The 21,200-nt window shown below is 40.9% G+C and overlaps 1 protein-coding gene across 3 annotated transcripts in view; it reads left to right on the forward strand.

The window, feature by feature from the left end:
* Positions 1 to 21,200, forward strand: part of LOC139234848 (high mobility group protein 20A-like) — a 61,048-nt gene that overhangs the window by 10,814 nt on the left and 29,034 nt on the right. For all 3 annotated transcript variants that reach the window (XM_070865605.1, XM_070865615.1, XM_070865625.1), the window contains exons 3-5: positions 5,901 to 6,073; positions 18,597 to 18,676; positions 19,963 to 20,086. In XM_070865605.1, the coding sequence (XP_070721706.1) occupies positions 5,901 to 6,073; positions 18,597 to 18,676; positions 19,963 to 20,086 (377 nt within the window). The remainder of the gene's footprint in view (positions 1 to 5,900; positions 6,074 to 18,596; positions 18,677 to 19,962; positions 20,087 to 21,200) is intronic.

The raw sequence follows: 21,200 nt of genomic DNA on the forward strand, positions 1-21,200 counted from the left end.
TTTTGTGCGACCTCTGCTTGTATCCAGCACCTGCCATCTGTTATTATCAACATTATCTAGTATCTCCACTTCGTCATGCAAGGAATTCTTTGTTCTTGGTGCACGTTGTTGTATTGCTTGCTGTATTGACACTCTCAGCACTTTTCCAATGCTCTTAGACATAGGGATTTTTCCAAACACACAGTCCTTATTTTGCATGCAGCAATGATTTTCAGAAATACAGCATTCCTTCTAGAACCTTTGCAGGCATGCAGCACTGATTTTAACACACACAGCACTGCTTCTTGATTCCAGCAGTTAATTTCGTTCCACAGCGCTCCTTCTGGCATCAAAACTCAAGCAGTTACATATCCCCTTAAAAATGGCCGATTGCCAAATTTCGGCGCTACTGCACATGCGCGGACATAACGACCTGACTCCAATGCACACGTGCAGACGTCCCGGCACTGTTTTCAGCGCAGGACGCTGGCCACGCTGTGCGAAGACCAAGGAGAGGCCGCACAGCGGCCAAAGTGGGGAGCAATTTTTTTTCGCCGCACTTTTCAACGGAGAAAAGCGCCGCATCTCCGGTAAGTGCACCGAAAAAAGGGGTGGGCCAAATTTGAGCCCTATGTTAGCTATCCACCAGTCCTCTGGCACTTGACCCTTTTCTAACACATTATTAAATATGTGTAATAGTGCCTCTGCTCTCTCTTTCCTAGATTCTTTTAAAATGTGTGGATGTAATAATTAGTTTATTTTATATTTCTCTCTTTATTTTAAATGCGGTTATATAATTTCTAACCTCATCTTCCGATGTCATGTAGACCTGATCCATCTTCCTGGTAAATACTGAAGAAGTAATTATTTAATATTTCTGCCATTTCGCTATCGCTGCCTGTGAGTTTATCCTGGCTGACCCTTAATGGCCCTATTCCCATCTCAACTTTCCTTTTTTTTTATTTACGTGCTTGGAGAATAGTTTACTATTTTGTTTTATGTTCCTTGATAATTTAATATCTTAGTTCCTCTTTGCCTTCCTAATTTTTTTTTTACTTCTAATTTTTTCATATTCTCCCTTGTCATGCCCTCCCCTGCTGTCCATGTACTTGGTGTATGTCTCTTTCCTTGCCCTTAATTTTTCCCTTATGTCTTTATTTATCCATAGTGTCTCATTAGTGTTTAGCTGGTTCTTGTTTTTAGCGGAATATATTTTTCTTGGACTCTGTTGATCACCATTTTAAATGTTCCCATTGCTTTTCGACATCATTATTTGCTAATATTGTTGTCCATTTTATTTTCCTAAGCTTTTTTTTTCCCCTCAAAATTGGCTTTTCTTCAATCTATTACCCTGGTCTTCATCATACTTATGTTCTTCTCAATTATTATCAGTGTATTATAATATTGTCACCATTGCCAAGATGTTCCCCTACTTTTACTTCTGTTATCTGATCTGGTTCTTTCCCCATTACCAGATCCAGTAGCGAATTCTCCCTTATCGGGCTTCTTACATGTTGGGTTCGAAAGGAGTCCTATACACATTGCAGGAACTCCCATTTCCTTATCCACTTTACCGACCTCTTCTGGCCAATTAATTTCAGGGAAGTTAAAATTTCCCATGATTATTATTCTATTTTTTTTTACTCATTTCCTTAATTTGCTTGCATATTTATTCTTTCATTTCCCTTCCCAATTGGCTGGTCTGTAGTCTACCTCTGTTAGTGTGATTGATCCTTTATTATATTTTATCTCTATCCACATGGATTCTATTTATGTCTAACTGATAGCTGCATCACTGTTTTCTACTGCCATTATGTTGGCCTACTGCCATTATGTTATGTGGCGTCTGTGCTGTTCATTAAATGCAAACATATTTTTCTAAAAGTGATTTGTGTAGTTTCAAATGACTTGTTTCCTGAAAGGATTCTGATACACCACATAAAATATCAAAACTCTTGAGCTAATTCGTGGGATCAGAAGCAGCAGAAAATCTGGGCCAAAAACAAAGATTATAAAGTGGTGTGGTCTGCTTCGTAAATTTAACTTAACGTTGGAAGCAGCATGACAATAAGTGGCTGTCTTTATATTGCCACTGAAGGTTGAGGGATCCTGAAGGATTGGGGAGGGGTCCAGTGTCTGTCCTTATTTGGGGGTTCCTGGCAGTTGGTAGAATTGGGGGAACAAGGTTTGCAATCTTGGGTGGGAGGGACTTGAGCATGGAGCCAACTGCACTTGGCCCTTTTGATCCATAATGCTTCCTTGGCCCATCTGTCTGCTCACTGACTCTTCCATGGACCCTTTTGGGCCATTTCTCCCCCCCCCCCAAATCCCCCCACACTACTGTTTTTACTGTCAGCCTGTTCCTGCCTTAAAACACTTAGTGCTCCATTACTGTGTGTAAGGGTTAACTTCAAACCACTACTTGGAATCCGTTAGCCTTAAAGTAAATGCAGTTTATTATACAAGTCGACAGGGGAGCCATTCCTTAAAAGAATGCTCAACGAGGACCCAGAGATGTTGTCCTTTATAATTACACAAGTTACAATTAATACATGATAATTGATTAGTATAACGCTGGCCAATCTGGCGTCTACTTGCCTTAAATGGTAATTTTGGATACAGGTTATTATAGTTCATTCTATTCTATCCTTATCTTATTATTCAGTTTTTATGTCTGCAGTACAACTTGTTATCTACCTGTTTCTTGCCTCCCAAGGATTTTGGTCGATGAAATGAAAGATTTGCTGGGCCTGTGGAATGTTCCCACACTTGCCACTTGCAAATTTCACGAGTTTCCATTTTATACTTGTATTTTAAAATAAGTTAGTTTGCTCAGTTTTAAAATGGCACAATGTTTTACTATTTTAAAGATTTGTAATTCACCTCTTCACTGTGTTTATTGACTTAAGATGTACAATGTTCTGTCAGATTTATGCCAATTATCTGCCATTGGGTGGATGAGGGTGCAAGATTGTACTAGCCATTTCTTCATCTGCATGGAAGTATCATCTTCCGATATCATGTATTTAAATAAGGCGGTAATGATGGAGTTGTGTCATAAGTCACATTACTGGCAACGCAATGTTTGAAGCTAGTCACGTCAGCATTTTACGAGTGATCAGTGTCACTAAGATTGACCTGGGGCGATCGATTCAAGCTCTGTCACTGTCAGATTTTGCGAGAAAATAGAGATACCAACACTTCTATCTACCTCCAAGAAGCAGTTTGATTCATATGGTTGATCTTCTCCTTTCTGTTATTGGTTGGTCCTCCTTACTGGCTGTTCAGGATTGGCTGTTGTTATAAGTCCTCCGTTCCTTATTGGTAATTTCTAACCATTTCCCTTACTCTTGATTAATATGTTCCCTATCTTTTCAGTTTTGATTTGCTGCTATTTTATTTTCAGCCAATCAAGAAAATGTGACTGACTGACAAAGTATAACAGGAATTGCGTGCAGACGCAAGACTTTTGATATGTAATTGGCAAATCTCCTATGGTATTTTACACTGAGTTTGAGGATATGTTATTTTATACCGTAAATCATTGGGCCCGCTGACATGCCATATAGGGCATATGATCAGGCCCACTGACTTAGGATAACTAAATGATCAAATTTTGATTTTGTTACGCAATATTCAGGAATTTGGGGCTTGAAATCCACAACTCTTTCATTCCCTATATAGTTAGTTTTTATCCCGTACCATTTTTTAAAGCTGAGGATACATAGAAAAATGATGTGCTAGATGTACCAATTGGAGGTAGTATTTAACCATACTGGGGAGGTGACAGGGTTTATCTGCATGGAGAGATCCTGGATTTTGGCAGCACTGAGGAATGATGTTGGGGTTTGGAAGCAAAAAGGGGTGGTCCTATTGTGGAGGTATTTGGCAGAACTGTAGACTGGGACATATTAAATTTGTCAGACTAGAAGGTTTGTATGTATGGAAAAATTGAAATATGGTTTTGAATAGAGACAAAATTTAACTCTTCCATGAAGAAAATAAATAATACAATGTTTATAATTAGAATATAAACAAAATTTCTAGCAGTTGTGTGTCATTATGGCCTTTCATACTTGAAGTGGATCTCTGTTTTCTCACTCGCTCACTCTCATTCTTTTCTACATACAGTTTCTGTATTAAACACTGAATATAAACTTTATCTGAATGACACTTTTGAACTTTGTCCTAGCTTATCTTCAAATAATTTTGGAAAAACAATGAAGCAGATATGGTTGTAAGCTGAAGAGAAATAAACAAGCAGTTGGTCTGACTAAATACGACTGATGCATCCACGGAGAAGGGGCACGATGCACATGCTCAGACTGCAGGATTTGCTTTGAGCTAACAGTCACAGCAAAAATGTCAAGTTCATGACCAGGCTTTTGGGTGAGGCTGAAGCCTTTCAAGTACATCCCAAATTTTGACAATTGAAATTTCAGAGACAAGTGGCAGATCATTTTATTTTTTTTTTAAAGTATGGTTCAATTGGTTCACTTTTTTTCTTAAATATTTTTTAATGGTATCCTGATTGGTCATTCAAGATTCAAGATTAGTTGTTTCGATAAAGTCCTTAATAGCTTATTTTCCCCGCTTTTACATAAGAACATAAGAAATAGGAACAGGAGTAGGCCATACGGCCCCTCGAGCCTGCTCCGCCATTTAATACGATCATGGACTCTGATCCACTTCTCTGCCCGCTCCCCATAACCCCTTATTCCCTTATCGTTTAAGAAACTGTCTTTCTGTCTTAAATTTATTCAATGTCCGAGCTTCCACAGCTCTTTGAGGCAGCGAATTCCACAGATTTACAACCCTCACAGAAGAAATTTCTCATCTCAGTTTTAAATGGGCAGCCCCTTATTCTAAGATTATGCCCTCTAGTTCCAGTCTCCCCTATCAATGGAAACATCCTCTCTGCATCCGCCCTGTCAAGCCCCCTCATAATCTTATACATTTCGATAAGATCACACCGCATTCTTGTGAATTCCAATGAGTAGAGGCCCAACCTACTTAATCTTTCCTCATAAGTCAACCCCCTCATCTCCGGAATCAATCTAGTGAACCTTGTCTGAACTGCCTCCAAAGCAAGTATATCCTTTCGTAAATATGGAAACCAAAAATACATGCAGTATTCCAGGTGTGGCCTCACCAATACCCTGTATAACTGTAGCAAGACTTCCCTGCTTTTATACTCCATCCACTTTGCAATAAAGGCCAAGATTCCATTGGCCTTCCTGATCACTTGCTGTACCTGCATACTAACTTTTTGTGTTTCATGCACAAGTACCCCCAGGTCCCGCTGTACTGCAGCACTTTGCAATCTTTCTCCATTTAAATAATAACTTGCTCTTTGATTTTTTTCTGCCAAAGTGCATGACCTCTCACTATCCAACATTATACTCCAACTGCCAAATTTTTGACCACTCACTTAGCCTATCTATGTCCTTTGGCAGATTTTTTGCATCCTCCTCACACATTGCTTTTCCTCCCATCTTTGTATCGTCAGCAAATTTGGCTACGTTACACTCAGTCCTTTCTTCGAAGTCACTAATATAGATTGTAAATAGTTGGGGTCCCAGCACTGATCCCTGCGGCACCCCACTAGTTACTGATTGCCAACTCGAGAATGAACCATTTATCCCTACTCTCTTTTCTGTTCGTTAGCCAATCCTCTATCCATGCTAATATATTACCCACAACCCCGTGAACTTTTATCTTGTGCAGTAACCTTTTATGTGGCACCTTGACTTTTGACTTTCCCTACCTATTCTGATTTGCTACTGTTTTACTTTGAGTCAACCAACAAAGTGTAATGGTGAAAATGTAAGTGACAAAATAGTGTTACAGGAAGTGTGTGCAGTTGTAAGTTTTTTAATATAGATATTTCACAATGCATATATTTTATAAATGTGTTTCAGTGTCTCCACAGCCTTTACTGCAACGAGATGCTGTGGGTGCTATTTCAGCAGGCAATCCGCTGCTTCAGATTCACTCTTTGGATGCAGGATCGCAACAGCTGCAAAATGTTATTCTGGAGGGACAAGTAGAAGGTGGCAGTGGTACAAAAGAACTGGAAAATGATGAACCAAAGGTATTCATGTCGTAGGATTAGTGAAATTAGGTTCTTATGTGGAGTAGGATAAACTCCACTAAGTGAAGTAATTGATTTCTATTATTTTGGAATCCTAGTTTTAAAAAAAAAGAAATAAAAGATGTGTATCTTGTGAACTTCTATTTTAACTTAAAATACTAACTTGAATTGCTGTGGCATTGGTGGAAGCACCAGTCCTACCCAGGGTGGTGATGTGACTTTTTATTAGTTCCATGGCTTTGCAATATAGCTTCCCATGGCTTAGTCATATCCAGAATTAGACATGAGAAGATATTAAAGTGAATTTATAGTTTAAATTTCACAGAAGAAATCAAGTTAGCAAACAGATGAACTTAATTTGTGGTTTGTAAACATTTTGGATGAATTTCTTCTCTTGAGAACAGATAGTTCTATTTTGGCGGTAAATATTGTCAAAAGAAACCTCCGAACATTGTGAAGTCAACATCACCGAGGACTATTTGAATGGATGAAGAAGCAAAGCCTCAACAATGCATGCTGCAAATTGGGTTTTCTGTGCAACACATTGGGCTCAATTTTCCCCAGTATTTGCAGCGTTGTTTTTGGAGCAGGCTGCTTTTTCTGGCCTAACTTAAAAATCTCCAGTTTCCCCAATCAATTTGCACCAGTGTAACTCAGTTACGAATGTTTTAAGTCAGTTTTTTTTTCAGCCAAAGGGGCGTAACCAGCATCCTACACCACTTCTGGCCATTTAAGGAAGTTTGGCCAGCTGAGAATTACTCCAGTTCTGATTAGGCCAGCGTATATGGCCTCTCCTGAAAAAACCTTCCCTAGAGTTAAGGAAATTGGCGCAGCTAAGGAAAGCGACGCAGCAGATGCCTGGACAGGCTGAAAGAATTGAAAAACACATAGCAGCAACTTACCTCTGTCATGTATGTATGCTTGGGGTTACTAGTCACCAGGTGGCGTCACTGTCTGGGGTCATTGGGCTGTACGCACATGTGTGAGACCCTGGTATAAAAGGCAAGCCATCACATAGATAGAAACATAGAAAATAGGTGCAGGAGTAGGCTATTCGGCCCTTGGAGCCTGCACCACCATTCAATAAGATCATGGCTGATCATTCACCTCAGTACCTCTTTCCTGCTTTCTCTCCATACCCCTTGATCCCTTTAGCCGTAAGGGCCATATCTAACTCCCCCTTGAATATATCCACTGAACTGGCATCAACAACTCACTGCGGAAGAGAATTCCACAGGTTAACAACTCTCTGAACATAAGAACATAAGAATTAGGAACAGGAGTAGGCCATCTAGCCCCTCGAGCCTGCTCCGCCATTTAACAAGATCATGGCTGATCTGGCCGTGGACTCAGCTCCACTTACCCGTCCGCTCCCCGTAACCCTTAATTCCCTTATTGGTTAAAAATCTATCTATCTGTGACTTGAATACATTCAATGAGCTAGCCTCAACTGCTTCCTTGGGCAGAGAATTCCACAGATTCACAACCCTCTGGGAGAAGAAATTCCTTCTCAACTCGGTTTTAAATTGGCTCCCCCGTATTTTGAGGCTGTGCCCCCTAGTTCTAGTCTCCCAGAACAGTGGAAACAACCTCTCTGCCTCTATCTTGTCTATCCCTTTCATTATTTTAAATGTTTCTATAAGATCACCCCTCATCCTTCTGAACTCCAACGAGTTAAGACCCAGTCTACTCAATCTATCATCGTAAGGTAACCCCCTCATCTCCGGAATCAGCCTCGTGAATCGTCTCTGGACCCCCTCCAAAGCTAGTATATCCTTCCTTAAGTAAGGTGACCAAAACTGCACGCAGTACTCCAGGTGCGGCCTCACCAATACCCTATACAGTTGCAGCAGGACCTCCCTGCTTTTGTACTCCATCCCTCTTGCAATGAAGGCCAACATTCCATTCGCCTTCCTGATTACCTGCTGCACCTGCAAACTAACTTTTTGGAATTCATGCACAAGGATCCTTGGAGATGGAGCACGCGGTGTCCACCGGTACGCTCGCGGCCTTCCGCGAGAGGTGGGCACCGGAGGGACTGGAGTGCATCATCACGCCCGGCAACCAAATTTTAATTTGATTTTACGTTTTTTAAGTTTAATTTGTTTTAATTGCCGGTGCTTTTAGTGTCCCCCTCTCCTTTTATAGGGGGCACTGGAAAAAAGGAAAAATTTGATTTTAGTGCCCAAAAAAAAAAACCACAAAAAAACCCCCCAAAAAAACAAAAAAGGGCCTTGTAAATGTCTTGTGTGTGTCATCCAGGTCGGGTGGCACGGATACATGTTTTATGTTTTCGCAGGTAAACTCAAAAGAGTTTCATGCACAAGGACCCCCAGGCCCCTCTGCACCGCAGCATGTTGTAATTTCTCCCCATTCAAATAATATTCCCTTTTACTGTTTTTTTTCCCCCCAAGGTGGATGACCTCACACTTTCTGACATTGAGTGAAGAAGTTTCTCCTCATCTCAGTCCTAAATGGCTTACCCCTTATCCTTAGACTGTGACCCCTGATTCTGGACTCCCCCAACATCGGGAACATTCTTCCTGCATCTAACCTGTCCAGTCCCGTCAGAATTTTATATGTTTCTATGAAATCCCTTCTCATTTGTCTAAACTCCAGTGAATACAGGCCCAGTCAATCCAGTCTCTCCTCATATCAGTCCTGCCATCCTGGGCATCAGTCTGGTGAATCTTCGTGTGATTTTAGTGCCCAAAACAAAAAAAAAGAAAAAGAAAAACACAAAAAAAAGGAAAAAAAGGGCCTTGTAAATGTCTGGTGTGTCACCCAGGTCGGGTGGCACGGTTTAATGTTTTATGTTTTGTAGGTAGACTCTAAAAGAGTTTCATGCACAAGGACCCCCAGGTCCCTCTGCACCGCAGCATGTTGTAATTTCTCCCCATTCAAATAATATTCCCTTTTACTGTTTTTTTTTCCCCCAAGGTGGATGACCTCACACTTTCTGACATTGAGTGAAGAAGTTTCTCCTCATCTCAGTCCTAAATGGCTTACCCCTTATCCTTAGACTGTGACCCCTGATTCTGGACTCCCCCAACATCGGGAACATTCTTCCTGCATCTAACCTGTCCAGTCCCGTCAGAATTTTATATGTTTCTATGAAATCCCCTCTCATTTGTCTAAACTCCAGTGAATACAGGCCCAGTCGATCCAGTCTCTCCTCATATCAGTCCTGCCATCCTGGGCATCAGTCTGGTGAATCTTCGCTGCACTCCCTCAATAGCAAGAATGTCCTTCCTTAGATCAGGAGACCAAAACTGAACACAATATTCCAGGTGAGGCCTCACCAAGGCCCTGTATAGCTGCAGCAAGATCATGTAATGTTATCACTTTGGGCCCTAATAAAGCAGAGCCAAGTTTGTACCTGTGTTAGTTTACAGTATTCAGTCTATCGAGCTATTACATACATAGCAACCTCCAGCCCCACCCGAAGGCTGTCCAGTCCCATACTCGGCTCCCGGTTCTCTCACACAGTCCGGTCCCATACACGGCCCCCACACACCAGCGACCAAGAAGACCGGACAGCCTTCGGGCGAGGTTGGAGGTAAGTTGGTGCTATGTGTGTTTCAATTCTTTTAATGTGTTGGGAGCTGGCTGTATGCTTCACTTTGCAGCCTCAGCTTGCATTGTGTCCCTGGTTACCATGGCAGTCTGATCTTTTTGGCGCAGATCAAGGCTCCACCCCCAAAACTAAAGGTCGGGTTAGGCCACGCCAAAATGAAGAGATCCAACGGGGAAACTTACAACACTTTTTTTTGGCGTACTTGGGCCTCAAAAAATCAGGCGTAACTCTTCAAGTACGCCAAAAAAATGCTTTGGGGAAAATTGAGCCCATTGAGAGTACTATAAAGAGTATTGTGCTTTATGAGTAACCTATTGAAAGTTAACCCCTTTTGAAATGGACTTGTTCCCCATTAGCAAGTTGCTTGTAAACTAAATGTCAACTTTTCTTGAATGCTTTAAATAAGAAAGGTTATTTAGATTTTTTTTTATATCTTGATTACTGTATAGTTGGCAAAGAAAATAATGATTTTTGTTAAACTTTAAAAACATACACGGTGGGTGCATCATAGAGCAACTTATTTGCAGGGTGAGCTTCTTTTGCCAATCCATTAGTTTACATTTTAGGGTGTGTCAATTTTTCCAGTTACGGTTGAATCCTGAAACATGCAAAACTAGTTTGCTAAGAAATCACACACTTCGGCCAGAAGGGGGGAAAATAGCAAATGTTCTAACTTTGTACCATGTTCCATTTAATCAGTGCTTCATGTGATTGAACTGAAACAAAAGCAACACTTCGTTGCAAAAAAATCCTGCAGACTCTGGAATCTGGAAACATTGAGAATTCAGCTTGGGTCTAGAATTCTGTTTAGACGGAGTGAATGCAAATCAATATGCTGGGAAGTTGTGGTTAGATCATGTTTGCATTTATCAGAAATCTGCAGGGCTTGATCATCTTGTGTCCAGTACAACAACAACTTGTATTTATACAGCACCTTTAACATAGTGAAACGTCCCAAGGCGCTTCACAGGAGTATTATGAGATTTAAAAATTTGACACCGAGCTGCATAAGTAGAAATCTGGGGCCCAAATTTGCTCAGGAGTTGCTCTGTTTTTTTTTGGAGCAACTTGATTTTTCTGGAGCATCTTAAAAATTCCCATTCTGCACATTTTAATTTGCACCAGTGTAAGTGAGTTAGTTAGGATATTTTTTTAGTTTAGTTTTTTTTAAAAAGGGGGCGTTACCAGCCACCTACCCATTTTGGCCATTTAAGCCAGTTTGGACAGCTAATAGTTGCTCCAAACTAACAGGCCAGCTTATGTGGCCGCATAGAAAACCCTTGCAGAGAGTTAAGAAATCAGCGCAGGTCAAGAATGTGAATAGAATCAAACAACTATACAGGACTGACAAACTTCGCAAAGTTAATTTACTATACAACAGAAGCATTCATGGAAGCTTAAACTACAAAAATAAAAGAAGTAAAGAGACAAAACATATTTACATATCTTTTTCAAAATATCCAAATAAAAAATAGAAGTACCTCCTGCTCGTAGGAAAGTATTTTCATCAACAGGGTTAAGGAAAGTCTTGAGTAAGATCATTAAAATTACTGGCTACACAGTTATCACACCCCCCCCCCGGCCTCCCTCCAAACTCTCCTCTCTTCCCCCACCCCAATCAAAACTCTCCTCTCTCCTCCCTCCAGATCAAAAATCCTCTCTCCTCTTTCCCCCCCTGCTCCCCCATCAAAACTCTCCTCCCCCCCCCCGCCCCCAAATCAAAACTCTCCTTTCTCCTCGTCCCCGGATCACAACTCTCCTCTCCCAACCCCCCGGCTCCCGCCGATCAAAAGTTTCCCCGCACCAATCTGTTTTCTTGCAGTCCTGTTCGGCAGGCCACTTGGCCCGGAATAGGGGCGGGATGCGTTGGGTCTCACGCTGCAGGCACGCATCATCACAATCATGGGAGGAGCTACTACGCATGCGCGAACACTACAGCTGCCGGCACTCTTCGGCGCAAGGCCCTAGCTCTGCCCCCCAATGGACTCGCCACGCCGTGCCAAGCCCTGGGAGAGTCGGCAGAGGGGCCAGAATCCCGGGACATCTTTTTGGCGCCGTTTGGATCGTAGGAAGTTGGTGCATCTCACGTGAGTGCACTGAAAAACAGGAGGGCCAAATTTGGGCCGATATGCACTGTTTACATTGGCTCAATTAATTTGAAGAGAAATGTAATTGGATTGAATTCAAATTGGAACCTCATTCCTGTTGTGGATTTTTTTCTGAGGTTATTAACAAATGCATATGGGCATAATGGGATACTTCAACGTGAAGTAGAATATGAGCAGCAAGTTTAATTTGCACAGGCTTGGTATTCTGGAACAAAGAGATCTTGTAAATATAAGTTCGAGTCGATTGATGCAATGCTTGCGTTTGTTGGCAGATGAGTGAATAAGTGTGCTGGTAATTTTGTGTAAATTATAAAATTGTAGCTGGGGATAAAAGTGAAAATTACTCTTGGATTGGAAAAGTGGAAGAGAAAAATTATCAAATCCTTTGTTAACTTCATAATGTGTATTTAAATTTGAACATCTTTGTGGTAACGGTGTTACATTTAAACCTCCGATTGTGTTGCAGCTATTTTCAAATTGTATTATCTTAAGAAAACTGCATGAATCGCTGTGATTATTGCTTTTGATACTTCTATGCTGCTAAAATTTGGTAGTTTGATTCCTGCTATGGTAAGAATTACAGAATTTACTTCAATTATAATAGATTAAAATTCCCTTCATGCTCAGTTTTTTCAAATAAACCAAATGTCAAATTTTCAACACTAGTGGGCTGCACATCAGAATTCAAGGTGAGAGTGGGGGAGAGAAACAGCCACCTCTTCCTCCTAATTAATACCTAGTCGGATTTTTTTTTTTGTAATATCAAAATCCTGCTTTTATAAAGGGAATGACTTTTTTTAAAGTCTCTGTGGGCGAGTCAACATTTTGATGTGACATGCTGGGTCATGTGTAGATTAAAATAAAAATTTGAGCAGTTTGATTAAACCTGGTACGGAGGAGGCTGGTTCGTTGTTGAAGTTAGGTGGGATGGCAATGGTTCTATTTTGTTCTCTTTATTCCTTCCCCCCCAACTCCCCACAAGTTTCTGAAGATGACCTGCAGTATAGTTAGTACAGCTTCACACACTGTACTATTAAATGCACAATAAACAAGCCATTTAACAGATTGTTCATACTTGTATTAACAGATATGATGATAGCAACCGTGTTAACATATGCTTGCACAGTTGCTGTGTATGTGCAGGTTACTATATTTTTGCTTTGATCCATTTTGGCTGATGACTAGGTTGTCAAGCACACTGTGGGAGATGGTGCTTTCTCTTTCCTTCTCTTTCATTCTCTTTTGCGCTCTCCTCCTCTAGCTCTCTCTCATTCAGACACACTCTGGTTAAATATGAGTGTACGCTAATAGCAAAGTACGTCTGCGCACAAAAATGGTTCTTCATGTAGATTTTGTTTTTCAAATACTTTCAATTTGTTTTCCTTTCCCTCCCCGTCCCCTCTCAATGCTACAGTTCTGGTTACAAGCTGTCCTCTGTCTGCCAATCCTTCATCCGTCTCCTGCTTCAATTTCCATATAAGTAACCCTACACCCAGTGGCATTTTTCATCTACAGCACACACACATCCCCTCCCCACTGGCTGTATTTCTCCTCAGTGACTGGCTGTTCGCTGCCTCATTCCCCCGACCTTCACTGATCTGTATTTCCCTTTTTCTTTGCTCTGTCCCCTTTCCTTGCTCCGGCCCCCTCCCAACTGAGCTCGCTCACTCACTCCGTCTCCCCCACCGCTATCGTTTCTTCTCCCACTGCCTTCTCACTTGCTTGGTTTCCCTTCCCCCCCCCCCCCCCTCTCATGCTTTCCCCTTCTCCTCCCATTGCTTCCATCATCCCTCGCCCTCTGGCAGCATGAGAGATCAACTCATGTGTATATAGAAAGATTAATTCACACACAGCCAGTTCAAGGGAACATTGTCCACAGATTGAATGGTTATTTGTTTTCATGCTTGGATTCAATAGAAAAGTATTTTATTTATTTTGCCAGTTATTTACTGCAGCCTCAAGGGTTGACATAACAAGAAACTAGATTTCCTCATTGCAGAAATCGCCTCTTAAGCCACCCTGTGGCAATTTTGATTTCTAGCTTGTGAAGTAGTCCTTTCTAGATAGACTGTAGTGCACTGCATCACTGCAACTGTTTGGTATAGGTAACTAAAATTACATTGGTCACTGAATTGTATCTAATATCTTGTTGAAACAGTGAAATTGTGATTTGGCTCCTAATGTGACTTTAAATATTATGCATTTGGGGTATTCCAAGTACTCTTAAGTGTAAAGTTCCCACCAATATAAAGAAAGAATGTTATATAGTGCCTTTCGTGACCTCAGGACATCCCAAAGTGGTTGACAGCAATTAGGTACTTTTGTCATCACTGTTGTAATGTGGGAAACGTGGCAGCCAATTTGCGCCACAGCAAGGTGCCACAGACTATTGTGATATTGACCACATAATCTGTTTTTAGTGATGTTGGTTAAGGTATAAATGTTGGACAGGGCACTGGAGAACTCCCCTGCTCTTCTTTGAAATAATGCGATGGGACCTTTTATATTCACCTGAGAGAGCTGATGTGGCCTTGGTTTAGTGTCTCATCTGAAAAGATGGCATCTCCGATAGTGCAGCTCTCCATCAGTACTGCACTGGAGTGTCAACCTAGATTTTGTGCTCAAGTCTGTGGAGTGGGACTTGAACCCACAACCTTCTGACTCAGGCGACAATGCTACCATTGAGTCACAGCTGACACCGATAGACACTCATTAACATTGGTCAACTAAACATTGGTGCTGTCAGGAAATCTTCCTGTTTTTACATAAAAATGAGTTATTTTCAGCTGGTCTCTTCCTCAGATAATTTCAGATGAGGAAGGCAGAAAGATCCTAAAGTCCCCCCAGTGTAGCATTCAATTGTTTTAGATTATTCCATGGGTTTAATCTCCCTTGCTCCAGCTGGAAGCTTATTCCACATGTTGAATCATGAGGAAGAATTCAAAAGGGAGCATTTATTTCAAGTTTTGCTTTCCCTTCCCTCTATTTTACTATCAAGCAGGGAGGTCTCGTTCTATTCTTTTAAAGGAAGGGCATTTATGGTGCATGCGCTATTTTGCTTCGTCCTATTGGTAAAGCTTCCCTGTAATATAAATGAGAGTTACTTTCAAATGGGAAATTGATTTTATTTTCCCCACTTCGCATCGATTGATATCACAAAAACACATGTTCACTGTATCTCTCAATAGATCAGACACAGAGCTGAACTCTCCTATATCTGAAAACAGGGCTTGACATAAATCTCCGATCATTCCCACCTCACTACAGAATCTGATTTTTTTTTTTAAACCCTCAAACTGGCAACCGCTATGGAATGAATAATTAGTAACGGGTAGATTATTGCTTTGGATAGATCACGTTTTTCTAAATCCCCAAAAAGGCAATGAGAAAACAATTCCACTTCACTTGCAATCAGCTGTTTGCTGTGGAGGTAATGAATTTGATGTCACTTACTAAGTATGCCACTATAACAACATGGAAGACCAATGGCTGTCAGTCTGTGACTCTGAGCACAAACAGGGTACCAGAGCCACAGACTCCTTTTTGTTTTTTTAGCTGACCTACTTACAGATCAATGTGAACATAATTGCTTTTGTTTTCTCAAAATCTTCAATATCAAGTTGGTAAATAGTATCCACATTAATTTCTGTAGCACAGGTATTTTAAGTGAAAGACCAAGGCAAGTGTTTTAAATTTAAAGTAATCAGTTTATTCTTCAGGACAGAATAATACATTGTAATTGTAAAAACTTGTGACCAGCACTGATACAAGTCTGCTCTCTGTTGGCTTTCACTTGAGGGTGAAATTCCTCTTGTCGATTTAAGTTTGGTGAATAGTCAGCATGAGTACCAATCCTGCTTTACAGTTATGCTGATCTTTGCACTAATTTTATCAGTGGGAGTAATTCAATTCACTTTTTGTCTGAATATGTCTCGGTGAAGTGCCTCGGGATGTTTTTCTATATTTAAGGCGCTATATAATTGCTAGTTGTTGTTGACTGCTATTATATCAGCAATGCTCGGTAATAGTGATGTAAAATTTTTACAGATTGGCACTTGTTTGCTGTGATCTTCGCAGCAAATAGCTGATGTGTTAAATTATTTTCTTGTAAGTGAAATGGAAAGTTATTTTTGTTGATTTTAAGGGTTTTTAAGTGAAATGCATTTAAAAATCAGAACATAAGAAATAGGAGCAGGATTCTGCCATTTGGTCCATCGAGCCTGCTCCGCCATTTAATAAGATCATGGCTGATCTGATCATGGACTCAGTTCCAGTTCCCTGCCCGCTCCCCATAACCCTTTACTCCCTTATCGTTCAAAAATCTGTCTTTCTCTGCCTTAAATACATGCAAAATATATTTGGACAGAATTGATCTCTCCAAAGCACCTCCTGCTTTTCAATCCAGACAGAGAATGTTGGTTTGATGATGAAAAGAAATCAAACCGTGGAAAGCAGAAATAATCTGCGGTTGATGCAGGAGAGTTTCAGCTTTGCTTCTGATCTGTTGTGAGATAGAGAGAACATCTGTTTTTGTGATAAAACTCAGTGCAAAGTAATGGAAACAAAATCAATTTCCCTTCACTGCTCTTCTATATTCTCTGATAAATTGAGCTAAGTAGCAAAAATGGAGTCGCTCAATACAGGAAGAACACTGCATGGCTAAATTAGGGCACCTTAGGGAAAGTGTGCAAGCACAGAATGATTTGTTCAACTGAACACAGGGATTCTGATGTCAAAAGCTGAACAAGAAGTTTGAGTGGTTTCTAGGAAATGTAAGGTTTTGTTACTCTCATAACACCTATGTCTTGTTCTATATAGTAAGTATATCTTGTAGGAAAGCAAACTGATGTGATACCAGTAACAGTGCCATAATCTTTCAACTTCTGTGACACAGTCATTGTTACTGATTCATCTACATCACCAGCACTTCCGCATTTAATGAATAAAGATACATAGTTTAAAATAGAACATATGGTACAGTAAGAAATTTCTGGTACAGGTTGAACCTCCCTTATCTGAAACTCCCTTATCCGGAACCACCCCTCGTCCGGAACCATTCTCTGCCACCAGGTGGCGCATGGGCAGAACTCCGACATGAACAAATTGAAGTCCTTCCTTGCTGCCGACTCCCGCAATCGCTGGCCTGACCCCGCGATCCATCCCCCCCACAATGATCTCTCTGCCGCACTCCCAGCCCCAAGCTAGCCAGCCTCGATATTCCCTTGCTCAGTACCTGTACCATCCAATTTAATGTGACCACCCCTCATCCGGAAAAATCCCTTATCCGGAACAGACCAGGTCCCGAGGGTTCCGGATAAGGGAGGTTCAACCTGTAGTGAGATTTTAAGCAGTAATTTTATCTCTAGGTCTGCTAATATTCATAAACAGCTTCAGTGTCACTCCTTCCTTAGGGTGATAGTTAGAAATGCTTGATTGAATTATTGTATTATAACTCACTAGAAGTCCTCAATTATCCAAATGTGCAATCTGAACTTTCATACTTGACTTTGTATCTTGCATTGCTGGTGACAGAAAGGAGTTTTTACAGTAAATAAGTATGGGCAAGTTTTGCTGAAAAGCCCAGAAATTGCGGTCGCCGCGTAGCTATGGAGTACGCCACCAACTTGAGAAAGGAATATGGACATACCTGATGGGGGTCCTCCTTGGTGAATGTACTCTCTGACGCTACGTACTGGAGGGCAGCGTAATGGCCCAAGGGTCCCAGGAGCGCAGCGTATGCGGAAGCATATCTGCGATCACGTGGGTCTGGTGCTCCAATCACTACACCGAAGGGAAAGTGTCTACCTCCAATACTGGTCATTTTCTTTTATTACATTTCACCCAATGTATTTTCAGAATAATTATAAGGACTAGGAGAATAAATAGTTCCAAAATGACCCACTTTCTCTCCTCACACAGACCCATCTAAAAAAAAATATTTGGGAATTCATTCTTAAATCTAATTTAGGAATGAGAGTTCTGATATATTATTGAAGCTCTGTGAAATTTCATATAAAATAACATGGACAGTAGATACAAACATAAATACAACAGAGCCCAAACAACGATCTGAAAAATCTGTACATTAATCATTGGAGGTGTTTTGGACAGTTTTACAATTCGTTACATCACATTCCGGAGCAAATAGAATTAGTCTCTATCTAATCCCCTTATGCTGATGCAAACATGCAAAAAACATAACATTTTTGTACATAATTGTTGGGCAGTTGGTGGGCAATTAGCCCAACTCTGCGCTATAAATTGGTATTTCCAAGACAGGGGCAGATTATCTGTCAATGCGTACCTTGACAGATCGCAAGTTCGAGATTTAGCGCATGTGCAAGCGCGTGTGGAAATCCCAAACTTGCAGTCAATTTCAAAAGCGGTACGACGGCGTACAAACTATGCCATCATACACACTGCAGATTCTGCCCCAATATGTCTTTTAGTCCAGGGCATATGTATGCTCATAATTTTATTTTTGAAAAAACAAGTTAGAGTTAAACCAGTAATGCCGGGTAGAGTCAAGGTTGAAAAGTTCATGAAAGAAGAAGAAGTAAATCAGGAAAAATAATCAGATGACACCAAGCTTCGGTTTTATTTGACTTTGGCTCTCCTGTACATAATCAGTCATTTATTGTATCCTCATGTATATACATATATCTCTGGTGTAATCAATGATAAGGTTTCTATGTTTCTATGTTACGGTGAAGAATGAATTTTCTTGAAAACAAGCTTAGGATTTTGTCCAATGATTATTTCATGTATTGAAATGTAATCATGTCAGCTGAGATATCCATAAAATCTCCAGCCTGATGCTGACGTCTTTTAAATTCAGAAAAGAAAAGGTGGTTGGCCCAAAGGCAAGAAGAGAAAACCTCCGAAAGATTTTACTGCACCACGGGCTCCTACCACAGGGTAAGCAAATGGTTTCCTGTTGAATGTCAGTTGCTGGTGATGCTATCCACACACATTCATGTTTGAGAGACTAACTTTTGATCGTGGCTGACTCTTCAGTCCCATAACAACTTGGAACAATGTTTGACCGTTCGGCTGCTAAGTAGTATAGCGTAACATATCACCTGCTTCACCTGATTTAAAAACCACATCCCCTGTAACTTAAGGATAATGTTTGTGTCAAAGTCATTGATGAGTTCCTGATGATGCGTGTTTCTAATTGAAAACCAACCAGATTTGCTACTATATATTCCTGAATTTCGAATTGGCACCCAGCTTTTTTAATATATTAAATAAAAGCATGAACTCGTAAGTTCTCACCAGTGCTAATTTGTGTGCACACAATGCCCAGGAATAAATATTGGTAATCCAAGTCCACACCCTCTCCACCACATGTCACCACTTTTCCCAGACAAAATAAAACGTCTACGCATACAAATCGTAACCTGTGATTTTGAAAATTAAAGAAAAGAGTTTAGAACAGCTGCACTAAATCAGCAGGTATGGATACAAACACCAATTTTAACAAATTGCTGCATGAGGTATGGGAAAAGATTGCGGTTGGAGCTTATGGTGAAGATTGAAGCTAAATTGAGTAAAAAATCTAAAAAAATGTTTAAATGGAGTGCTAACTAGTGGTATAGATCAATCTGTAACTTAGGCAACGCCTTCGTTGATCAACAGTAACATTTCACAAAATCACTAAAAATGCACATTTTATGCACCTTTTGAATAGATAACTCAACTTCTACATTTTAACTAATAAATGCATTTCGTGAATAATTTGTGCCAATAAGATCACAAAGATCTGTTGCTTCCTCAATCCTTGTACCTTTTTTCTTCAATAATATGAAGAAAAACTGTTTCCGTGTTGTGTAAATAAAGTTGATGGCAGTGTCGATAAATTTATAGTTGCTTATTATAAATAACCAGATGTTTAGCGATAGTGCTTGTAGAGTAAGTGCACTACAAGTAGGTTTGATGATGTGGGTACAGTTTCTGAAGTGCTCGGTGAAAAATAACACTTGGGTAATTTCCATTATGTATATTTCAGGCTCAATTGAATAACCTAGTCACAGATTGTCTTCTGATGCACGACCACTTCCTAAATCATCGTGTGTCGTTAAAATGTATCAAGATTTATTCTTTCTATAGTTTCACTAGAATGATTTTTTTTAATTTAATAAGCCTGGTAGCACTGTTTCTTAAGAATTTGTTCCTTTTAATCCCTTGTAACTGCCTGACAGGTATGTGTTATTCCTGAATGAACAGAGAGCCAAGCTGAAAATTGAACATCCAGAGCTCCCATTTACAGAGATTACAAAGTTGCTGGGCACTCAATGGTCACAGCTCTCTCAGGGGGGGAAACAGGTGAGAAGTACCTCTTTATTCCATATTGTGGGCACCGTGTTTTTTCCATCAAAATAGTTTTTTTTCCAGATTAAATCTTCAGTTTCCTCTCTTTTTTTTCCCCCACCCCACCCTGTCCAGACAAAAGGTGGATTGGGAGAGGGTGTGTCCAAGACTTTGCCTTCAGGGTTCACATAGGTGCTTACCATAAAGCCTTGAGGGTTGCATATAAAGTTTACATCCATGTTCACATTAATTTACATATATCTCGTCCGTGATGCTGACAAATCGCGGTGTTCTGATTTACGATTTATCCACCGATGAAACAACAGCACTAAAAGCAGCCCTATCCAAACCTCTAGACACACAAAATTCAAACAGGACTAACTAACACATAAGAAATATAAGTGCAAATAGGACTTTGTTGCCTCGGCTTTAAGGGCCGGATTACCAGTTCTTAAGGGCTGCATGTGGCCCTTGGTCTGCAGGTTGGACAACTATGCGGCAGCTCTCCCGCACCTCTAGAACACTTCAAACCAAATTCATCTAAAACAATCACCGATCCGCCACGCGATGCCACCAACAGCTTTCTCTGTCGGTGCACCTTCTCCTGACTATGTGTGGCCCGGCAGTGCAGCAGCCCTTCAAGGGGAGGGCACACTGTAGCAGCCGCCATGTTGTTATTTTTGCCGGTATGTGGCTTTATACCTACCTCCTGGATCCAGGGTCCCTAGCTGACCTACACGCCCCCCCATAAACGGTGACCCCACCACGAGGCCTCCCATCAGCCCCCCCCCCCCCCCCCCGGCCAACGACAATGATGAGGCCGGCCACAATTCTCTCTCCGACCCCCTGGCCGATCCTCTGCCGACTACCTTGGAAGCCCCCCGCCTCCCTTAAGAATATTACGACTAATAAATCTTTACAAATTTGATAACTCCAAAGTAAGTACAGAATTAGTTGCAGTGGTAGTGTTTGTTTATGGATTTTCAGCCTTTTAAATAATGGACCAGACAAAGGTGTACTTAATGATCCCCCTGTACCTTTCCCTAATGCTAGAGCCATTGGCTACTGAAATACAAACTAGTATGAGTATTAGGATAGGTGTTTTCCTGGCTGTTCTCTCAAATACAGT

Source organism: Pristiophorus japonicus, chromosome 2 (genome assembly GCF_044704955.1).
Source record: "Pristiophorus japonicus isolate sPriJap1 chromosome 2, sPriJap1.hap1, whole genome shotgun sequence".
Taxonomy (NCBI): domain Eukaryota; kingdom Metazoa; phylum Chordata; class Chondrichthyes; family Pristiophoridae; genus Pristiophorus; species Pristiophorus japonicus.